The 23,895-nt window shown below is 41.0% G+C and overlaps 1 protein-coding gene across 4 annotated transcripts in view; it reads right to left on the reverse strand.

Moving 5' to 3' along the window:
• The window catches only part of MID1 (midline 1), a 278,177-nt gene that overhangs the window by 33,433 nt on the left and 220,849 nt on the right, over positions 1–23,895 (reverse strand). For all 4 annotated transcript variants that reach the window (XM_027533216.1, XM_027533218.1, XM_027533217.1 and 1 more), the window contains exons 4-5: positions 18,715–18,822; positions 8,569–8,717 (exon numbers count right to left, since the gene is read on the reverse strand). In XM_027533216.1, the coding sequence (XP_027389017.1) occupies positions 8,569–8,717; positions 18,715–18,822 (257 nt within the window). The remainder of the gene's footprint in view (positions 1–8,568; positions 8,718–18,714; positions 18,823–23,895) is intronic.

The raw sequence follows: 23,895 nt of genomic DNA on the forward strand, positions 1-23,895 counted from the left end.
CATGTATACTCTATAAAGCAAGCTATTGGTATGTATCAATCTCCTGCAATGGACTGTCATGTTGATTGGAAAAGTTGTTATCAAGAGCAGACCATTTTGACTCGTTAAAGAATGCAAGTGGTCCTTCTAAGAACAAGAAAATTATGGGATGATGTAAACCACTTCTGAGCGCATCAAACTATGTTAGACTCGTAATCTTGTTGATTCTGGTATTTCAGGACATTAAACAAAACGAAACAACCTTTACCTAGTTACTTATTTTCTAATTAAGGGCACTTACGCTCATGTATACAAGGCCATAAAGCTAGCTGGCAGCAGCCAGTAAGAAAATTCTAGGTTTGTACTCTTCCATTTCATCTGGAAAAATTTCAGCCAGGTTACTCTATGAGGTAGATCTCTTCTTGCATCTCTTAATGGCTTTTAAAGTTTTGGATTTTATAAGGAAATATATCTTTATAAAAATTACATCTGTGGGCATGTCTGTACAATGGAATATTATTCAGTCATAAAAGGGAATGAAATACTGATAGATGCTATGACGTGGAAAAAACCTTAAAAGTATTATGCTAAGTGAAAGAAGCCAGAGACAAAAGGCCACATCTTGTATGATGCAGTTACATGAAATGTCCATAGTAGACAACTCTGTTGAGACAGAAAGTAAACAGGTGGTTGACAGGGGTTGGGGGCAAGGGGACAGTGGGGAGTGATTACATAATGGGTGTGGGGTTTTCTTTTGGGGTGAGGAAAATCATTTGGAACTTCATAGAGGCAGGAATTGTACAATGTTGTGAATGTACTGAATGCTAATGAACTGTTCACTTTAAAATGGTTAATTTTATGTTATGCAAAATTTACCTTGATTAAAAAAAAGTCAGTCCTGTGAAATGCTCAGAATCCTTAGAAATAAAGTTTCTGTAATTGTACTGGCACATATTCAGTGCTACAGGAGGAGGGAAGTAGAGAGGACAATCAACAGTGTCATAACTGGAATGATACTGAGGTCCACAGATGAAAGTTTGAAGAGGCCTAAACCTTGGAAAGAAAAGTTTCAAGTGTTTGAACGAAGATGGAGAATCTAAATTCAGCACTCTAGCTTTTCACCAAGAAACAGTGAATAGCAGAGTTGTGTGATTTTATTAGCTAATTATTGTACCCAAGAGAACTGGACTAATTATTATGACAAGTGCTAATTCAGACTCATGGAAAAGGAATGGTTGCTAGGCAATTTTCACACATGGTCAAACTGAACTTAAGAAATGCTTTCCTTACGACCTATTATCACAAAACTCCTTCAAACTCAGATCTTAGGATTAGTCAACAACTATTCAATGAATATTGAGTAAGCCCTCCATTTATGTCATTTACTAAAGAACCCAAAATATTTGCATCCATGCAGAAAAAGTCAAAGAAATGCTACAGCGCCATTTGAACTCCTCAAATAAAAATTTCAAAGTGAAACCCCAGTTATTTCTGTTTTATGATGTCCAACAGGGAGAAGTGTGCTGAGCTATTATGAAACAAGCACTGAACTTCCTATTGCGCTTCTCTGCTCTTCCCATGTGGCACAGACCTTGTGCGCACCAAGTTAGAGGATCTCAAACGCTCTGAACAGATAATCTCGAGCTGGTACTTCCCCTGTCCTATGGCACCAGCTTCTGTTCACGTTCATCCAAAATAGATTTCATTGCCAAGTTTCTCCTGGTTCTGTTGTCCAGAAACAATCAACTAAACCATGCTTTAGTCAGGGACGTTGTTGACAATGCCTGCCATCCTTTTTAAAAAATAATTCTGTTTATTTTTTGGCTGTGCTGGGTCTTTGTTGCTATGTGGGCTTTTCTCTAGCTGTGGCGAGCAGCAGCTACTCTCTGTTGCAGTGCACAGGCTTCTCACTGCAGTGGCTTCTCTTGTTGGGGATCATAGGCTGTAGGGCGGAGCATGCGCTGTAGGGCGGAGCATGGGCTATAGGGCCTGTGGGCTTCAGTAATTGCAGTTCCCAGGCTCTAGGCACAGACTGAGTAGTTGTGGACCACAGCTTTAGTTGCCCTGTGGCCTGTTCCCAGACCAGGGATCGAACTTGTGTCTCCTTCATTGGCAGGCAGATTCTTTACCACTGAGCCACCAGGGAATCCCAACACATGCCATCTTGATGGTGGGGACTTGGTAGAGTGGAAACGAAAAGAATGAAAGTTCCTAAGCTTCAGGGGCAAAGACTGACAAAAAGACTCTTGGGAGATGACTGCAGCATTTAACACCTACACATTATTATTATTATTTTTTGATGGAAGGAAAGATATTTATGTTTGGCTATAATTTCAAATTCTTATCTGGAGTGACAGGGGAGTGGAGATCTGCCAAAGTCAACATTATAGGCCATGTTTATTCCCCAAATCCTTGTTGCCCATCTTTTGGCCTTTCAGATAAATTGCCCAAATCCCCCAGGGCCCTCAGACTATCCTACTTTCTCAGTTCTGTGCTTTTAGTCATGTCTGTGTGTGTGTGGCGGGGGGGTGGTGCGGGGGGGAATATGTGTGCACATGCTTATAGGTATGTGTGTGTCAAGCTCTTACCATACGGGAGGAAATAAGGGTATTGCGTCCTACCTTGATGTCTCATGGGGTGGGTTGCACATTACTTCCTCTTCCTATTTTTTTAAATTAATTTATGTGGCTGCACTGAGTCTTAGTTGCAGCATGTGGGATCTTTAAGTTGTGACATGTGGGTTCTAGTTCCCTGACCAGGGATTGAACCTGGGCCCCCTGCATTGAGAACACAGAGTCTTAGCGACTGGGCCATCAAGGAAGTCCCTACCTCCTCTTTGTATTTTGACTCTGATGCCCCTAATCTCCATGACACTCAGTTGCTAGCAGCCACTTGGGGCCAGTGTTGTGGAAGGAATACATGTCTAGAGCTACAGTGCTTACAACATTTCCGCCAGTCAATGCCAGGGGAAGATTCTCTACCCTGCTCCCTTAATATTGCCCACATTCCTGACCTCTGACAATGGAATTGAAATGGGTCCCTCTCAGGTCGGTGGGCTATGATGCACATCACCATGGGAAAACCTGGTGAGGTCTCATAGTAACAAAATGTGGCTTGCTTTTGTCAACTCAGGATTTCCCAAATGCATTTGACTCTGAAGCCTTGTTTTCACACCAATTAACACCCAATAGAACACATTTCAAAAATCACTCATCAGATGCACTCTGATTCTTATGATGAAATGACATCTTTCTGGTAGATGACTGGCATTCTCTGCATTGTATTCTGGGGAAGTTGGTTGGATCCTTGAATTGCCTATGGCGGTGTGGGACAAAGACTTCATCTGAAAGAATCTAAGTCCCTCCTAGGGACCGAAGTCAGCCTGGCTCCTCTGTCCATGGGATTCTCCAGGCAAGAATAATGGAGTGGGTTGCCATTCCCTTCTCAAGGGGATCTTCCCGACCCAGGGATCGAACCCACAGTGCCTGCGTCTCCTGCATTGCAGGCATATTTTTTACCTCTGAGCCACCAGGGAAGCCCCTTGATACAGATAATTTGCTGCTAAATGCCTATTATTTCACACCTAATTTTGGCACCTATTTTGTGTATTTTCATTTTTTTCATGTTATGTCATTATGTTATTCAAGATAGCTTTTAAAGTCATTGTATGACCTTTTATTGCAATGTAAACTAACTCAACAGTTCTCTTTTTCCTTTTTCTGGGAGATACATACCCCTTGATGAAGAGATTCCATAGTGAAAAATACTGTCAGCTGTTGAGTAATCACGGCTATTGGCCTGTGAAGTGCTTTACTGGGCTTTTGCTCCTTGCTGGTTTACTGGGTGCTGGTGGAACAGGAGTATTTTGGTCTCTAATATACAATTTATGGAGAAGGCAATGCTCTAATATACAATATGGAGAAGGCAATGGCACCCCACTCCAGTACTCTTGCCTGGAAAATCCCATGGACAGAGGAGCCTGGTGGGCTGCAGTCCGTGGGGTCGCTAAGAGTTGGACATGACTGAGTGACTTCACTTTCACTTTCAAATGCAATTTTTTTTAAGTAGTAGACCAACTTTGTTAGGCTTAGATTGAGTAAAGAATTTTGCTTATTTAACATAATTTTAGAAAAGTGTACAAAAAACCGCTCCAAGAATGATATATTAGCGAGGCTTGAGTATATAGTCCATTATAACAATCCATTTGGATCCATTTAGTGAGTGGGAAGGAGAGAAATTAGCATTTGTTGCACATTTACCTTGAGATAGGATCTCAGTTGATATCTTTGTTAAATTATTTCATTTTATCCCTACAGGAACTGTATTCAGTTCAGTTCAGTCGCTCAGTCATGTCCAACTCTCTGCGACCCCATGAATCACAGCACGCCAGGCCTCCCTGTCCATCACCAACTCCCGGAGTTCACCCAGACTCACGTCCATCCAGTCGGTGATGCCATCCAGCCATCTCATCCTCTGTTGTCCCCTTTTCCTCCCACCCCCAATCCCTCCCAGCATCAGGGTCTTTTCCAATGAGTCAACTCTTCACATCATTTGGCCAAAGTACTGGAGTTTCAGCTTCAGCATCATTCCCTCCAAAGAAATCCCAGGGCTGATCTCCTTCAGAATGGACTGGTTGGATCTCCTTGCAGTCCAAGGGACTCTCAAGAGTCTTCTCCAACACCACAGTTCAAAAGCATCAATTCTTCGGCGCTCAGCCTTCTTCACAGTCCAACTCTCACATCCATACATGACCACAGGAACTGTATTAGGTAGGAATGAATAACCACCCTGTTTTATAGATGTCTTCATGCATTCATTCAGATCAGGCAGCTTGCTATGTCCCGGGGCCTTCATGGTGAAAACAAGATGACTGGGGGTCTTGCCCATTGGGAGCACATGAGGAAACTGTAAGCATCAGGGAGCAGCCCCAAATGCCAGCTGTCACTGCAGTTGTTGTTCAGTTGCTCAGTCATGTCCGACTCATTGCAACCCCATGGACTGCAGTACTCTGGGGTTCCCTGTCCTTCACTCAAACTCATGTCTGTTGAGTTGATGATACCATCTAACCATCTCATCCTCTACCGCCCCCTTCTGCTCCTGCCCTCAATCTTTGCCAGCATCAGGGTCTTTTTCAGTGAGTTGGCATTACTCCTGAGCAATTAGCATAAAGCCAAGGGCTTGATTCTAAAGCATATGCATCTCTTACAATGTAAAACTTGAGGCTTTCTCCCCTCTTGGGTTTTTTTTTTTTTCCATGCTTCTGAATTGAAAAATCTTTATGCAGTCTGATTCAGCTTGTAGGCAAACATGTGCACTTTAAGTGATGTAAGGATGCAGAAAAGTTGCATCCAATTCTAACTTGAGGAAGGCCTGCAGTATTAAGTTTCCTGTGGCCATTCCACCCTTGACTAGAAGAGTAAAGATGGTTTACAAGTACACAGGTGCCAAAGCCCAAGGCAGACAGACAGGAACAGAGCTGTGAAGTCACGTTTTAGAGAAGAATGTTAAGTAATATGAAAACACAAATCCAAGGAACATTATGGAGTATCTACAACACCGAAGACATGTTTATAGGAGTGGCCAGCAATGTTATCACAACTGTGGATAGAGGTAGCTATTAGGAGCCCAGTTTTCTGAGTCAAAAATAGCTCTTGGACAAAGAATCACAGTTAAAAGGTGACAGTGCTAGGATTTGAACACCGGTTTCCAAATTACAGGGTCAAGGTCATTGCCTTTTTACCACATTCTGGTTGCTGGAAAAGGCAAAGGGCTCAAGAATTGACCAAGAGGATTGACAAATAGAGACAGACAGAGATGGGATGAAGAAACAGAGCGACAAGCTGCTACTGCTGCTAAGTCGCTTCAGTCGTGTCCGACTCTGTGCGACCCCATAGATGGCAGCCCACCAGGCTCCCCTGTCCCTGGGATTCTCCAGGCAAGAACACTGGAGTGGGTTGCCATTTCCTTCTCCACTGCAGGAAAGTGAAAAGTGAAAGTGAAATCGCTCAGTCGTGTTCGACTCTTAGCGACCCCATGGACTGCAGTCTACGAGGCTCCTCCGTCCATGGGATTTTCCAGGCAAGAGTACTGGAGTGGGGTGCCATTGCCTTCTCTGAGAGCGACAAGGGCTCCTGGCAAATTTTTACAGGTAGTACGCATTCAAACTTGATGGAAGTTTAAACTTTTCATAAGTAGTATGCCAAGTTTCTTATGGATTTAGTGAAGAGTTTTGCTTATTTAACATCATGTTAGCAAAGTGCACATACAATCACACCAAAAATTATGTAGTAGTGAGGCTTGAGAATAGTGTATTGGATTGGTCAATAAGGTCATTTGGGTGTTTCCATAAGCTGTTATGGAATAAGCCACAGGAACTTTCTGGCAAACCCTATATATGATAAAATTCATTTGTGGAAAGAGCAGTGGGTCACAATTCTATGCTTGATGAGATGGGCCTGTGAGAGGTAGAGTTGAATGGGTCCAGGTAGGACCTGCTGGGTCAAAGGGAGATGCCATGTAGGCATCCATGCTCCTGTTGTGTTAGACTTCAAATGCAGATCTTCTTCCAGAACATTCTATCTTAACTGTTATGGGGCCATGTTCTCTCTCCTGCTAGCTGAGAATTTATCCATGTTAGACTGGCCCAGATTTTTAGGAAGTGCTGAGAAATGCAACTCATACTAGCCATTTCATCTGGACATTGCACAATTTATAGCTGGAGAAAAGAACTAGTGGATCCCAGTTGGAAACCATGATGTAAGTGTAAATGCTGTCTACTTGAGTGTCCCGGGTACACTGGAGTATTAGTGCTGTTTGCAGTTTTTTTAACTTTAGCTTGAATATTTCAGGCACCTGGAGGCAGTCCAGATGAGAGCAGTGGAGACAATTAAACACTTGGAACTGACGAGTCCTGAGGAAAGAAGCTGGCTGCCTTTGGAGGAGGGAGGAGATCATTTTAAGGATATAAAAGGGATGATAACCAGCTGTTATCCACGTTCATTGGCAGAGATAAGTATCTAACCAGTCGCAGAGGAAATCTCAAACAGAAGAAAGAACACAAAGAAACCGGCTGGATACTAGACTAGAGCCATAAAGAGACTATACCCTCCTCCCATTGAAGGGATACTGGAAGCGGAAATACCACTGCTGACCTCTGTGTGGTATTTTGAGCATCAGCACAGTGTGCAATATAAGCAAACCCTCAATAAACTGAAGTTTTCTTTCTCTTTCCCTGAAGAAATTCAGGTCAGAAGATGGTAAGTATTTTTTTGCCCTAGGCCAAGGGCTGGCAAAGTCCAGTGTGTGTGCTAAGTCACTTCAGCTGTGTCCAACTCTCTGCAACACGGACTGTAGCCCACCAGGCTCCTCTGTCCATGGGATTTTCCAGGCAAGAATACTGGAGTGGGTTGCCATGCCCTCCTCCAGGGGATCTTCCCAACCCAGCGATCAAACCCACATTTCCTGCATTGGTAGGCGGGTTCTTTACCACTAAGCACCACCTGGGAAGCCCTGGCTGAGGGCCAGATCTGACCTGCTGCCTGTTTTTGCCAGTAGTCTTATTGGAACACGCCATTGCCCGTTCATTTGCATCTATACTAGGCTGCTGGAGACCTATCATGGCTGAGTTGAGTAGTTGTCATGGGGACGAGATAACCTTCATAGCTGAACATATTTACTCTGGTCCTTTATAAGCAGAGTTTGCAGAGCCCTGCTGCTGGATAAAGATCAGGAAGAAGGAGCTGTCTGGGGTCTTCCAGGGATAGGCTTCAATTATTGCTTTGGATAAAGGTGAGTTGACTCTGAAAATTCCACTGAATGAAAAGTCAATGTCAATGGCATTGGCTGGAGATGTCATGCATTTAGGTGGCATGAGGTGCTTTTCTTGGGCTCCCCAAGAATTGCTATAGGTGTTTGCATCAGTGAAGGCGAGCAATTTTATGCCTATCAAGTATGTGCACTGAAGGTGCAGTGACCCCTGTCAGTTTCACTGCTGAGCTGTCCTTTCAAATCACGTAATGTTTATGTCCCCCACCATAGAATAAAGATTTCCAAAGGAGGTGGTATGAAGTTGACAGTTGGGTCTTCTCTCTCCCACATGAGTTGGTCTTGACCTTTGAGGAGAGGCAAAGCTTCTCAACCAAATAAAAACAGCACTCACAGAGAACAACACCTGGGTGGTTTTAAAAACTAGATACGCCTTGAGATGGAAGAAAAGATTCCCTTTTATGTTTTGGTGTTCATTTTGATTCTTTGTTATCAAGTATATGATAAGATCAGGTCTGAGAGTCACAGTAAATGCAGTTTTGTGCCATCCTAAGCTTTCTTCCCCAGTAAAAGAAGGCAGATTTTATTCTTTCTAACTTGCAGGCTCTTGTTTCTAAGGCCTTGAACTCCCGGCTGATACTGAAAAGGCTTTGACAGGTCAAAGGGAAGCATTTTGAGCTGGAACAAAGCAACTCAAAGCCTCTATTCTCTCTGGTACCCAGCCTTGAAAATGCAAACAAAAGCAAGGCAGGGCAAGGCCAACCAATCACAGTCCAGACACGGGAGCCCAGGCACTGAGAATTTCCCAGTAGCCCCTGCACTCACCTCTCAGTGATATTCTTAGCGGTCTGTAGGAAACGCGCGTGATCATTCTCCTTCAGAGAGTGTTCTGCTTGGGAGATGAGTGATGCCGACCGCTCGATGCACTGTTTGCAGTTTGCAATCTGCTGAGCCAGTTTGCGAAGCCTCATCACCTGGAACAAAAGAGGCACAGAGATGGTTGGTTACCCGGGTGGGCTTGCTTAGTGAAAATGCATTGTGCTGGACTCTCGCAGTGTGCGAGTTCGGTTGTGTGCGAGTCATCCTTCACTAAAAGTGCAAAAGGGAGGCAGAGAAAGCTGTGAACCCCAGTCATGGCACTCTTGTCTGAGCTATTCTTTATCTTCTTGGAGAAGTGTCACTAATTTGTTTCAGGAGGAAGCCCTGAATTGCGAATTGCTTCCCTGTTAATGGGGAAAAAAGGTGTTGCCCAGTGTGAGTTAGAGGGTCACTGGGCCTCTTCCCTCAGCTATTCTAACACAATGACTGTAAGATCACAGGGAACCCTGGAACTTTCTCTATCATATGTTTTCAGCCAATGAGAAAATAAAACATCGCTGTAGGTGCAAAACGTGTGGCTTAAGTCAAATCAAAAGTTCTTTGCCATCCATGTAATAAAATGGTGATGTAAACACATTAGATAGTACTATTTCCCACACTATTGCAAACTCATGTGTTAAATTAACAGAAAGGGAGCATTTTTTCCATTGATTAATATTTTTCCTGTTCCACAGATGAGAGAAAGCCAAAAAAAGCACAGCTGGGCCATTTCCCCTCACCGGGAACGTCATTTCCAGGCACTTTGTGCTTGCTTGATAACTAAAACTATTTTGATAAGCAGTTCCCAGTCCGGATAAAAATGCTCATTTGGTTCCAGTCTCCATTCCAACTTCTGATTCTGTCTTGCTTGAAAACGACCCTCAAACATAACTGACCATCACCTCGGGGCAGGCTGCGATAAGTCCATGGTAACCCACTTGACCGGTTGCGCTGGTGTTTGGAGTGTGCTGGGAGATGAAGCCCTCTGGCCAGAAGCCAGGGGAAAATGAGAGTGCTAATTGGAACAGCAGTGCACCCTGTGTGCGCGGGCCCCCGCCCCCCCCAGCTCAAGTCTACACAGCCTGGGACAGGTCTTGGCCGGCTTTCTGATCATTCTGGAATGGAAAACAGCCTGGGGTGAAAGGGTAGGGAGGAGGCCAGTTCATCTGTCTTGCAGACAAGGCTGGCTTGGGTTCCCTCCAGAATTCCTGCTAACTCCAAGAAATTCCTCCTTTCTCCAAGTCATCATTATCATCCCCGTGCAAGTCTAATCGAAGTAAAGGAAGGAAGGAGATGTCAGAACTCGAGGCCTCTGAGGACTGTCCAATTTCAGCTCTGTTGTACCAGAGCAGACAAAGGAAATGAATGCTGAACTGTGAGGCGGCAGCCACAAGATTGCAGGCAAGAGTGAGATTCTTGAAAGTCAAGGGTTAGAGAAATGAAGTGTCAAAACTCTGGGGCATAGAGTATGTTATCTTAAGCCCGGTAAAAGATTTACCACATTATATATAATTACAGTGACCATCACTGCCGATTAACTGTGTTTGTTAGTTGAATAAAATGACACTTATCGTACACCAAATAGAATTTAGCTTCTAACAGCATTATATCCAGAGGTAAAGCTCAGAAAGGCATCGAGTCCAATTCAAGATGTTGGAACACATCCAGAAGAAATTGTCAGAGGAAGGAATACTTAATCACAAGTTACATGGTAGAACTGAAGGTATTTAGTATAGTTCTAACAGCAACAAAACAAATAAGGTCCAAGTATTCCTTTTGAATAACTTCATGTCCTTTCAGTATACGTTGTAGTGATCACACAGATTACAAATGGAAAAATGCTTGACCTGCACTTTCTTCTTAAAAAAAAAAAACAAAAAAACACAAAATTCTGTCATGATGCTGGAAATTCAAAGTGACATAAGAAGAAAAGGAAAAAGGTCCTAAATCATGCATAAGTTGAATTCAAGCCAAAATGAGAGCCGCCTTAGAAAATATACAAATGTTTTACAGAAGACAACTTGGTTTAATTTTAATTTTACTCTGTGTAGAATTCCATCTGATAGACCAGACCGGAGCTTTATAAGCCTGGTGTGCACAAGAATCAGTTGGGGATCTCTTAAAGAAAACCTGTAAATGTCTGGGCCAACATTTCGAAATCCTAGGTGAGGAGTTATAATTGGCGGGCTGTGGGAATCTGCATTTTAACAAGCAATAATGTTTTTTGATCTGCAGGTGATGAATCACCAGAATGGATGGGATTAGCATTTAAAAAAACTAAATGAAAGAGGAGAGGAGAAAAGATAGTAGCAGAGTGCATTCCTTGTAGAAAGGGTAAGTTGGGTTTGGTAAAACTTACTTCTCTATGTGTCCGTGTGTGTCGGTGCTGGGTTTGATGTATTTTTTACTGTGGGTTTCAGTAAAAAAGAAAGAAAAAAGAAAAGAAAACCACTTTCCTAAGTTAGTTCACAAACTATGGTCTATGGACCATATCCAGCACAAAACCTGTTTGTGTAAATAAAGTTTTATTGGCACAGGGCCACATGTATGTGTTTATGAATCATTTATGGCTGCTTTCACACTACCATTTCTCACTATACCAGCAGTGAGCAGTAATGACAGAGCCTACAGGTCACAACTGAAAATATTTATTATACCTGGCCCTTTACAAAGTTTGCTGACCTAAATGATTCTAATCGGATGGCCATGATTTGGATCACATTATAATGAAGCACCGTCCTACATGGTACCACACTTCAGGATCAGACACTGAGTATTTAGCAAAATACGAATGCCTTCATTAGAAAACACCATTTAAAATATATTACTTAAATTTTTTTTCCCAAGTTGGCAGTGTTCTTTATTCCTTGGGGAAGTGTGACTGAATGTTGTAATTTGTGGAGTTCACTTCCACAGTCATCATGGAAATACTTTGTTGGAATCTCCTTTTACTGGGGATATAGGCCTATTTATATCAATTTACTTGCTGTTTATTTTACCTTACAAATGCTTTTTAAAGTGGCCCTTTATTTTTCTTTATATTTTAAGTGCTTTTATTATCTACATAGGGTTCTCACCCCAAAATTGTTTGGTTCAAACCATTGAGTCTCAATTAACAGAAGTATCTTAACTGACAATAAGGACTGTACTGAGCATTTTTATAAGGCTATACAAAAGCCCTGACATGGACTCCAAGGTAATTACCAGCAATTTGGGAGACTCAGAGCACATAAAAGTAGTGATGAGAAGGGACCCCCTTTTGTTTTTAGCTGCAGCTTTCTCAGATATGTGTCTAAACATAAATAGTTTGCTTAACCTGGAGTCTGCTGTCAGCTTTTCATGTGTTGATGTGTGGATGTGAAATTTATCCCCTTCTGCTGAAGAAATAAGCCAGCTCTTTCTTGGGGAGTCTCAGAGCTTGAGACTCTTCGTCAGTACAAGTATAAAGGCTGTTGAGCTGTTATTTCTAAGAAGGTGCAATGGTCTGAGGGAAGGAATTACCAGTCTGTGCTAATGGGTAACAGCATCATCTGATTGGCAGCCTTCCCCAGCCCCTCCCAGCGCCCCCCACCCCCACTGTGGTTGGAGGATATGCAGTGAGTTTGTTTTCTCTGGGTCTAGGGCATTATGACTGGCACTAAATTCAGAGGCAAAGTCAAGAGGTGGGTCAGATTAACCTTTGTGGGCTCCATGATTCTGCTTTAGCTCCTCACTTCTGAGTGCTGGTCCGAGTGCTTCTCTGGATTGCATTTCTTCAGACTTCCCACCCTGGACACCCTCACTGGGCCCCAAGCCCATACTTGGAGATGCTGGGCAGGGAGTTGGCATGCATGCTCATCTTTTCTTCAAAATGTCTCTCTGACACCCAATTCCCTGGCCAGGGACTTAGTCACTGTGAATTCCCAGGTTAGGGATGAACTAGTCCTTGGACATGTGCCAAGGTAGTAACTCAATGGAGAGCTGAACTGGGCCTTCATCTTTCTTCTGAGATCACATCCCTGGGCAAACATGCATTTTTAAGAAGGGATATACCTCAAAAGTACAGTTTTTCAAGTCATATGACCAATGTTGCCATACATAGCACCAGCGTTAGCAAATGTCAGTGTTTTCATCATATTAGCATAGGATTTTTCAGAAGGCAGTAAAATATTATTGACGACATTGAAGCCCTTGAACGTCCCTCCCTAATTCATGTCTCTCTCTAGAGGAAAACACACTTCTGATGACTCCCAAACATGCTAATATGTTTGCCTCAGTAGTGTATGCAATTTTTTGTAGTTCATCAAACTGTATATAATATTTCTTATTCTCTATGAATCATTATAAACCTTGCTTCTCTTTCTGTGACTCATCCATGTAAATATGTATCACCCCCAGTTCATTGCTTTTAATTTCTGAAGACTGTTTCATGGTATAAATACACAAGTTCAGTTCAGTCACTCAGTTGTGACCAACGCTTTGCAACCCCATGGACTGCAGCACACCAGGCCTCCCTGTCCATCACCAACTCCCAGAACTTGCTCAAACTCATGTCCATCGAGTCATGAGTGATGCCATCCAACCATCTCATCCTCTGTCACCCCCTTCTCCTCCTGCCCTCAATCTTTCCCAGCATCAAGGTCTTTTCCAATGAGTCAGTTCTTTGTATCAGGGGGCCAAAGTACTGGAGCTTCAGCATCAGTCCTTCCAATGAATATTCAGGACTGATTTCCTTTAGGATTGACTGCTTTGATCTCCTTGCTGTCCATGGGACTCTCAAGAGTCTTCTCCAACACCACAGTTCAAAAGCATCTGTTCTTTGGTGCTCAGCCCTCTTTATGGTCCAGCTTTCACATGCATACATGATTACTGGAAAAACCTGGTATTCCCATCTCTGTAAGAATTTTTCAGTTTGTTGTGATCCACACAGTCAAAGGCTTTAGTATAGTCAATAAAGCAGAAGTAGATGTTTTTCTGGAATTCTCTTGCTTTTTCTATAATCCATTGGATGTTGGCAATTTGATCTCTGGTTCCTCTGCCTTTTCTAAATCCAGCTTGAACATCTGAAAGTTCTCAGTTCACATACTGTTGAAGACTGGCTTGGAGAATTTTGAGTATTACATTGCTAGCGTGTGAAGTGAATGCAGTTGTGTGGTAGTTTGAACATTCTTTGGCATTGCCTTTCTTTGGGATTAGAATGAAAACTGACCTTTTCCAGTCCTGTGACCACTGCTGAGTTTTCCAAATTTGCTGGCATATTGAGTGCAGCACTTTTACAGCATCATCTTTTAGGACTTGAAATAGCTCAGCTGGAGTTCCATCACCTCCCCTAGCTTTGTTCATAGTGATGCTTCCTAAGGCCCACTTGACTTCAGACTCCAGGATGTCTGGCTCTAGGTGAGTGATCACACCATCGTGTTTATCTGAGTCATGATGATCTTTTTTATATAGTTCTTCTATGTATTCTTGCCACCTCTTCTTAATATCTTCTGCTTCTGTTAGGTCCATATCTTTTCTGTCCTTTATCGAGCCCATATTTTCATGAAATATTCCCTTGGTATCTTTAATTTTCTTGAAGAGATCTCTAGTTTTTCCCATTCTGTTGTTTTCCTCTGTTTCTTTGCATTGATCACTTATAAGTTCGTTGTCATAAAACAGCTTTACTGAGATACAGGTAATATAGAAGAAACTGCACATAGTTCAAGTACAAATCAGATTAGTTTTCAAATATGTGTAAACCCATGAAAGAGTCCCCATTTTCAAGGTAATGAATATATATATATATATATATATATATATATATGTATGTATGTATGTATGTATCATACCCCCAATTCTCTTCCTGCACCTTTGTCATTTATCCTGCCCACCCCTCTGTCACTCATACTTAAGCATTCACTGATTTGTTTTCTGCCACTGTAGCTAATTAGAAAGAGTTGTTTCTGGAATTCTGTATGAATATACTCATGCAGTATATACTATTTTCTGTCTGGCTTTTTTCACTCATGATTCATGTTGTCACATGGGCTTCCTTGCTGAATAGCGTTGTATGGAAATGCCAATAATCATTTCTGTATTCATCTATTGATAGCCTTTGGGTCATTTGCAGTCAAGGGCTATTGTTGTTGTTTAGTCATTAAGCTGCGTTTGACGCTTGCAACGCCATGGACTGTAGCCTACCAGGCTCCTCTGTCCATGGGATTTCCCAGGCAAGAATGCTGGGGTGGTTTGCCATTTCCTTCCCTAGGGAATCTTCCTAAACAAGGGATCTCCTACATCTACATTGGCAGGTGGCTTCTTCACCACTAGTGCCACCTGGAAAGCTATTACCCTTAATATTACCATGAAAATTCATGTCCAAGTTTTATATAAACATCTGCTTTCATTTTTCTTGGTAAACACCTAAAATGGCTGGCTGGAAGGGTACGTGTATATTTAACTACTGAAGAAACTGTCAAACAGTCTTCTAAAATACAGTTTCCATTCTTAGAACCGTGTGTGAGTTACAGTTAATCCACATTCTTACCAGCACTTGGGATAGTCCATCTTTTTAATTCAACCGTCCTAAGAGGTAAGTAGTTGTATCTCACTGAAGTTTTACTTTGCATTTCCTTAATGACTTAATGATTTTGACCATCTTTTCATGTGCTTATTTGCCATCCTGATACCTTCTTTGGTAAAGTAGCTATTCAAATCTTTTATCTGTTTTGGTGAAGGGGTCATCTATTTCCTTAATCATGAGTTTTGAAAATCTGTTATATATTCCAGATACACGTACTTGGTTAAATAAATCATTTATAAGTATTTTTTCCTAATGTGTGGTTTGTCTTTACATTCACTTAAGAGTGCCTTGAGAAGTTACTTTTGATAATATAAAATGTATAATTATCTCTTTAGTGTGTAAATATTTTTTTTTTTGTTTTTGCCACTGTATATAATCTTGGGCCAACCCAACGTCACTAAGATTTCCTCCTGTGTTTTCTCTTCTAGAGTCTTCATAGTTTTTACATTTAAGTATATGACCCATGTATATTTAATTTTTGTATTTAGTGTGAAGTACAGATCAAGTTACCTATTCTTATGTGTAGAGTCTCCCCCTGTGGAGGCTGAAACTCAGCTTCCAAAATTGCCTGAGTTTTCTTTGCAACTTCAGTGTAGATATTTTCCCCTCCAAAACTTCTAATTTGTTGCTTTTATATCTATTTTTTCTTATTTCCTATCTTCCTTTTTGTGGTTTCACAACTTTCTGCTCTTCTAAGATAGAAGTTATTCCTCTATGGATCTCTTTGAACATCTAAATATTTTCCCATCAAATTCCTTTCATCTGAGGTGAGAAAATGTCTTCGTTGATTTTGTTGGGGGTGTTTTAGAAATTCAAGATGTCTTTATATGCTTTGGAATTGCGGTTTGGGTTTCAGTTTTCAAAGGGCAGCAGTCATTCGTAAGTTTTTCCTCCCTCACTCACCTGGCTTAGCCTACCCTGTCTGTCTTAGTCACCCTCACCTCATCCTTGGGGGTCCTCATGCAGGAATCTTGCAGGAATCTTGTATTATCTCTGCATTGCTGAGGCTCTCGCATTTTGTGTAGGCATCAGAAACAGTAAGTGCAGAGCCAGGCTCCAACCCAACCGACTTGCTCCAGACTCCCAGGCCTGAAGTTTGCCAAAAGCTCTGACCCAAGGTGGAGGCTGGCAAGAAACTTTTCTCAGTCCCTTTCAGTGAGCTGAGAAGCCTATCTCGTTTGGGGCCCAGCTATGTGTTTCTTTGCTTTTCTCTTTGACTACGTTCTGGATCACAGACACATTCAGGGCAGAGTGGGTACACCAGAGCATGAAGCCCACGTATCATCATGGCTGGAACTGGGGACACCCTTTCGCTACTTTGATCTAGTTTATGAGAGTAACCCTCATGCTGGGGAGGTAAGTAAGGGAAAGGAGGACCTGCTGGCCAGGAGGTTGTGGTGGAGTCATTGCAGGCTGAATAAGGGCCCCCAAAGATGCCCACATCCTAATCCCAGGAGTTTAAAAAAATGTGACCTTACATGTTCCTTTACAGAGGCGTCTTGGCAGATGTGACTAGATTCAGAATCTGGAGCTGGGGGAAAATTATCCTGGATTATCTGGGTGATCCCAATGTAATTATAAGGGTCCTGATGAGAGAGAACCAGGAGAGTCTGTGCCAGAGAAAAGAGATCTGAGGCGGGAAGTAATGCTCAGAGTGATGTGATGAAGAAACCATCAGCCAAGGAATGCTGGCGGCTCCTATAAGCCAGAAAAGAAATGAATTCCGCAGAAATTCCGCAGAAAGAAACCATCAGCCAAGGAATGCTGGCGGCTCCTATAGGCCAGAAAAGAAATGAATTCCGCAGAATTCCGCAGAAAGAAACAGCACTGCTAAAATATTGACAGGAGCCTAGTTGTGACTGGTTTTAGACTTCTGACCTCCAGAAGGTCAGATAATAAATCTGTGTTGTGTTAAGCCACTAAGTGTGGTAATTTGTTTGAGCAGCAGTAAGGAAGTAATGTGTATTAAGAGCTGATCCCTGCACGTGACCATGTAAGGGCAAACAAACTGCCTTCCATATGCATATTAATAATTAATTACAATTGTTTTCAGGCTCTCATGTGTCTGAGAACCTGGAAGATGTCAGGTATTAAGAAATATACACATGGTGCCTGATGATGGAAGAGGACACAGATCCAATACAGATTCCAGACTGACAGTATAATTTCTATGTGGGGTAAGTAATTGTTTAACACATCTCAGTCCATCCTTGGCCAGGGAATAATTTTTTTAAAAAAGCTTCATTTTGTACAGGAGTATAGCCGATCAACAATGTTGTAATAATTTCAGATGAACAGCAAAGGGATGGACTCAGCCATACATATACATGTATCCATTCTCCCCCAAACTCCCCTCCCATCCAGGCTGCCACATGACATTGGGCAGAGTTCCCTGTGCTTTTCAGCAGGTCCTTGTTGGTTATCCATTTTAAATATAGCAGACTGTACATGTCCATGCCAAACTATCTCTTCAAGTCAGAGAATAATTTTATATTAATTTGATAATCCACTGGAACAGCTTCAAGACTTATTTGATTTGACTTTAACTTTTGTGATCATCATCACAATGTACATGTATAAATGTTTTTCATTCTACATAGACAAAGCAGTCTAGAACATTATACAATGAGAAATACCTTTCAAATTTTGTAGAAAACCAAAGAGCATAGACATTTTTTTTTGTAATCTCTATATACTACTTAATTCTTGCCAATTGGATTTAATTATACATATTTCCTTATAGTTATGAGCACTAATAAGAGAAATTAAAGAATTGATTTGATCATGAACAAACTTTTTTATTTTTAAATATTTACAAAATTGTCTTGAAGGTGGCAGAGAAATGGGATAAAGTGGATCAAAAATCTATCAATACAAATATGACTACTTTAAAAATAGAATAAAGTGATTCTAGAATTATCAACATTTTGAAATAAATTTTGAATAAGATGGCCATAAAGAATATAATTTAAACTGGTGAATTGCTTTTTGAATATAGGGCACTGTAAAACCATGGGAATTTCAGCCATATAAACATTAGAAAAGAAATACTATTAATAGATCCACAAAGGGGTTTATGATACAGTGCAATGATAGGAGTTTTGCCACCATGAAATGACACCTGTCTAAATTCCCTCAGGGGCATGAGAAAGCACTTCATAATTTCTGTAGATAAAGACTGATTTATTTAAACATTTATTTAGTGCTGTGTTAAGTGCTGGGATACAGCAGTAAATGTAAAATGAACTCTTCTCTATGAAACCCACCTTCTCCCAGAGAAGAGAGACAGAAAATTGGGGCTCTAATATACCAGAGCTCCAGGCTGTGCCTGGAGTTGGGTCATGGAGCAGCCTTTGCATTGCAGGTGTGTTCAGGAGACCATCACACAAAAGAAGGGTGGAGCAAAAACTGGCCCATGAAGGGGCTTTGACCTACATCCTAAAGACTTAAAGAGTACAACCACAGAAAATACAGAAAAAGGAGGCATTCAGTATTTCTTAAGCTATTGGCGTGCATGGGAGTATATTTTCTCCAGGTAGAGAATTTGAAACCTTCTGCCCTAGAAATCGTACCTTTCCTTCTTTGATCTTGGTTCCAATGATTTGTCGTCTTTGCTGAATGATCTCAATAAGAAGATCACATTCCTCCATCAATTTGGCTTCTTGACGTGATGCATTGACCTATGGGATAGATAAAATGGTGAGCATTACTTTAGTGTTTGTTTTCCATTAAATGCTCCTTTTTAAGATGTAGACTAGTAAATTTCTATTAATTGCTGGAAAGATATTTTATTTAAAAATTTATTGAGGAAAAGTTGCTGTACAATCGTATATAAGTTAGGCGTACAATATAGTGAGTCACAATTTTTAAAGGTTATACTCCATGTCTAGTTATTATTAAATACTGGCTATATTCCCTGTGTTATACAATATATCCTTGTAGCTTATCTATTTTATACATAGTAGTGTATACCTCCTGGGTTGGGAAGAGCCCCTGGAGAAGGAAATGGCTACCCATTCCAGTATTGTTGCCTGGAGAATCCCATGGACAGAGGAGCCTGGTGGGCTACAGTCCACAGGGTCACAAAGAGTCTGACACAAGTGAGTGAGTAACACACTTTCACAGTTTATACCTCTTAATCCCCTACTACGTCTTCCCTCTCTCCACTGGTAACCACTAGTTTGTTCTCTAAATCTGTGATAAAAAGGTGTTTTCAATGTTAACTCTTCTTCCAATTATGCAGGGATGGCAAATATAAGACTTACATGTCTACTCCCTACCTTGCATCCTTGGAAAACATTTATTAGCCATCTCTTTTTGCTAAGCCATGCCCAATCTCAGGATCATTCTTAACACATCAAGTATGTAGCTATTACCAATTAATTGAAAATTGATATTTGCAATTCCTGTTTTTATATTTTGAAGGGAAGTGCAGTTTGAAGCTATTAAACAAAAGTTAAAGTAACACTGTTCTTTTATGGAGGATAGATAATGATCAATATCTTTTGGACACATTTTCCAAAAGCAAGCTAGCAAGGTGGCATCACATTTATTTACCTTGTCTTTTATATACAGATGCAAACTTTGTGTTTAGTCACTATGAAAACATCAAAAAGGAAAAGGATGGTTGAATATTTTATAAATCTTATGACATAATTTTAAATGTTATCTCTGGAAATCTGGCGATCTACCATGAAAGCCTGCCATTCTGCTGGCAAGGTCGATCATTGTCAAATGGCTTGCATTTGAAGTTTGTAAGGCTCACTGTATGCAAGAAAGGGTTAACATTAGCTCATTCTTGGCAACTGGGCTTGGGAAATACTGTGCACATGCTGTGTCTTCCACCTCATGATGATTCTGAAATGTTACTCATAGAGACCCAAAAACCACAGCTGTGGGAGATGGAGATAGGACAGGCCCGAGTTTTATGATTTTAACACAGCACCGGAGAAGTGGCTATGCTGTTATAAAGAATGCCAACAGACAATTGATGATTCCAGTATAACTCAGGGTCAGGGAGGAGACAGGGCCCAGACATGTAGCCCTTTTGATTGGGCATACTTTATTTAACTAGAGTAGTTTCAATCTCTATGAGTGAGATAAACTGGAAGTGGGGTCAGGAGTTCTTGTCATTCCTTTTGACTTCATACTGAATTTAATAACCGACAACAACCGAGCTGTGAAAAGGATGGCAGTCTATTGAAAGCATGGACCCATTATGATGGAGAAAGTGAAATTTGTGGAAAATAGCACCTTACACTTGAAAAATATCTCCTGGCATGACCCCTAAGAGCTAAGCTGTATTTGAACATGGACATACAATCAAGGTAAATCTGACCAGAGGCAAGCTTCTTGTAGGGATCTTTGGGTGTTGTATGACATGAGGCATCTATTCCAGGCACCTGGAGCCATATTTAACATGGAATAGACATTCAAAAACTATTTGTTCAATGAATAGATAGTGAAAATGACCTTCCAACAAGAGGCAAGGTAACATGTAATCAGGTATCCTGGTATACTGCAAGTAGGTAATATGTGGGGATTGAACGTGTTGGTTTCCCAAGACTGTGTAGACACAGAAGTATGTCATCATGCTTCTTTTTAGGGGGAAGGTATTGATTTTCCTTATGGCCTTATTGAAATATTCTTTGTTATCATAAAATTCACCCATTTAAAGTGTACAGTTTGTGGGTTTGAGTGTACTCAGAGTTTCAGAATCATCATCACAATCTAATTTTAGAAAATTTTCCACACCCCCTAAAGAATTCCATACCCATTTGCAGTAACTCCATCTTCTGAATACCTACCCTATTTGAGGGCATAGGTGACCACAAGTCTATGATCTGTCTCTTTATGCATTTGCCTGTTCTCTGCATTTCATATAAATGGAATCAAACAATATATGATCCTTTTTGGTCTGGCTGATTTCACTTAGCATAATGTTTTCAAGATTGCTCCATGTCATACCATGTGTCAGTACTTCATTCCTTTTTATGCCAAATATTATTACAGAAGTAATACACCACATTTTGTTTATCTGTCCTCTAGTAGATGGACATTTGGGTTGCTTCTATTTTTTGGTTACTTAGAAACAGTATCACTGTGAACATTCATGTATAAATTTCTGTGTGCACATATGTATTCATTCTTCTTGAGTATAGAAGAATTGCTGGGTCACACGTCAACTCTGTGTTTAACTTTTTGAAGAACTGCCAAACTGGTTTCCAAAGGGGCCGCATCATTTTAGATTCCAAGAACAAGTATGTGAGGCTTCCAGTTTCTCAACATCCTTGTCAACACTTGACACTGTCTGTCTTTTCTGTTTTATTCATCATAGTGGGTGTGGAGTAGCATCTTATTGTGGTTTTGAGTTGCATTCCCTGATGGCTAAAGATGTTGAGCATCTTTTCATGTGCTTATGGAACATTTGTGTACCTAATTCAGAGATGACTGTTCAGATCTTTTGTGCCTTTTGTAATTGGGCCATTTACCTTATATAGTTAAATTCTATGATTTCTTTATATATTTTGGGTACTCAGTCCCTTATTAGCTATGTGCTTAGCAAATGTTTTCTCCCATTCTGCAGGCTGCTTTTCATTTTCTTGATGGTAACGGTAGAAGCACAAACGTTTTTAATTTTGATGACGTCTAAGTGATCCACTGTTCTATTGTCACTTGTGTTTTGGTATCACAGCTAAGAAACCCAATCCAAGGTTGTGAAGATGTATGCCTCTGTTTTCCTCTGCAAGCTTTATCTCTTACACATATAGCTGTGAGCCATTTTAAAATAAGTTTTATGTATGGTGAGAAAGAGGGGTCCAACTTTATCCTTTTATTTATGGATATCCAGTTGCTAAAGCACAAAAGAAAATTCTTTCCTCCATTGCAGTACCTTAGCACCTGGTCAAAAATCAATTGCTATATTGTGAGGTCCTTAGGTTTTGACATTACTGCTAACATATTCTCCGCTTAAAGATTTTTTTCCAGTTTTGACTAGACCTAGTGAGACCATCAGAGAAGGAAATGGCAACCCACTCCAGTGTTCTTGCCTGGAGAATCCCAAGGACGGGGGAGCCTGGTGGGCTGCAGTCCATGGGATCGCACAGAGTCGGACACGACTGAAGCGACTTAGCAGCAGCAGCAGCAGCAGTGAGACCATGCTAGTCACTCTCAAGCAGGTACCATGAAGTGTGGTATGGAGTACAAGCTCTTCTCATGGGATGATTTTGAGAAAGTCAAGGAGTATCTCTGTTTCTAAGTTTCTGTATGTTGTAAAATGAAGTGAATACTGCCTGAGTAGGATCATTGTGGTAAATACAATACCACAATACATGAGGAATCATATATGAGGAAATAACTTACATTATGAAGCCACAGACACATGTGAGGTAGTACTGTCTGCATCAAGAAGCAGTTTCGCTAAGAGACTATGATACAGTTTACGATCTATGTCACTCTCAAAATCATTGCAATTTGGGCTACTCTATGGTAGGAAAAGTGTGACGTTTCCAAATTTTTATAACACTACCAATCTTCCATTCCAACAGGTACAATAAAGTGAGTTGAATGCTATCCTATATTTCTAAACTCTTTCCACTACAAAGAAGTTTTCCACAGTAGTGCAGTTTGATGTGTTAAAATGTTCAAAAATGCTAAAGATCTGATTGGACTTCATTTGTATATAGGCTATTAAATCAAATATAGCAGGGTATATGGGTTGCCTGCAGTGTGTGCAGGTGTTTCTAGATCTTGGTTTTGGTTTGGAAGCTGGCCGCTCCCGGTTATGATTTTACCTTTTATGTCTGCTTCTGAAACCTGTGCAACATCACAGGAAAAGAAATGCAAATCAAAACCACAATGAGATACCACCTCAAAGGGTTAAGAATGGCCATCAACAAAAAATCTACACAAAATACTGTTGGCAGGCATGTCAATTGGGACAGACTCTTGAATAAATAAAGCACTGTTAAGAAAATAAAGTACTTATTAGTAAATTGGGGTTCAATTGAATTAAATTGGAGGAGAAAGAAAAAGTATTTGAAATCAGCTTGTGCTACTGCAGAGAGGCAACCAGAACACTTGATTATGGAAACTCTCCTTAGCTCTCTTTAGAACACTGTATGTGTCAGAGCTATTAAGTAACCAAGTAAGTCTTCTAAGCTTTCTTAGCACTGATTCATTACCTCTTTTTAGAACAATATATGTGTCACAGTAAGTAACTAAGTCTCCTTAGCTCTCCTTAGAATACTATGTGTCAGAGTAAGTAACTCTCCTTAGCTTGCTTTACAACACTGTATGTGTCAAAGTAAGTAAGTAGGTCAGAGTCCTTAGCTGCCTTAGCTCTCCTTAGAACACTGTATGTGTCAGAATAATTAAATATGTAAATAGGTAATTCTCCTTAGCTCTCCTTAGAACACTATACCTGTCAGAATAAGTAAGTAACTAAGTAAGTGTTAGCTCTCCTTACCACACTGTATGTGTCAGAGTAACTAGGTAACTAAGTCTCCTTTATCCTCCTTAGCTCTCCTTAGAACACTATGTTTCAGAGTACATAAGTCTCTTTAGCTCTCCTTAGCACACAATATGTGAAGGAAAGTTACATGGCTCAAAATAGCCAGGATTTAAAACTCCCCTCTGGGTCCTCCCCACCATTCTATGCAAAACAAAGAACTCTGTCACCCGAAGTTAACGCCCAGCTCCCAGCCGGTCCAGCTCCCAGCCGGTCCAGCCTCTGGCCGATCTCCAGAATTCCT

The sequence above is a fragment of the Bos indicus x Bos taurus genome, chromosome X, assembly GCF_003369695.1.
Source record: "Bos indicus x Bos taurus breed Angus x Brahman F1 hybrid chromosome X, Bos_hybrid_MaternalHap_v2.0, whole genome shotgun sequence".
Lineage (NCBI taxonomy): Eukaryota > Metazoa > Chordata > Mammalia > Artiodactyla > Bovidae > Bos > Bos indicus x Bos taurus.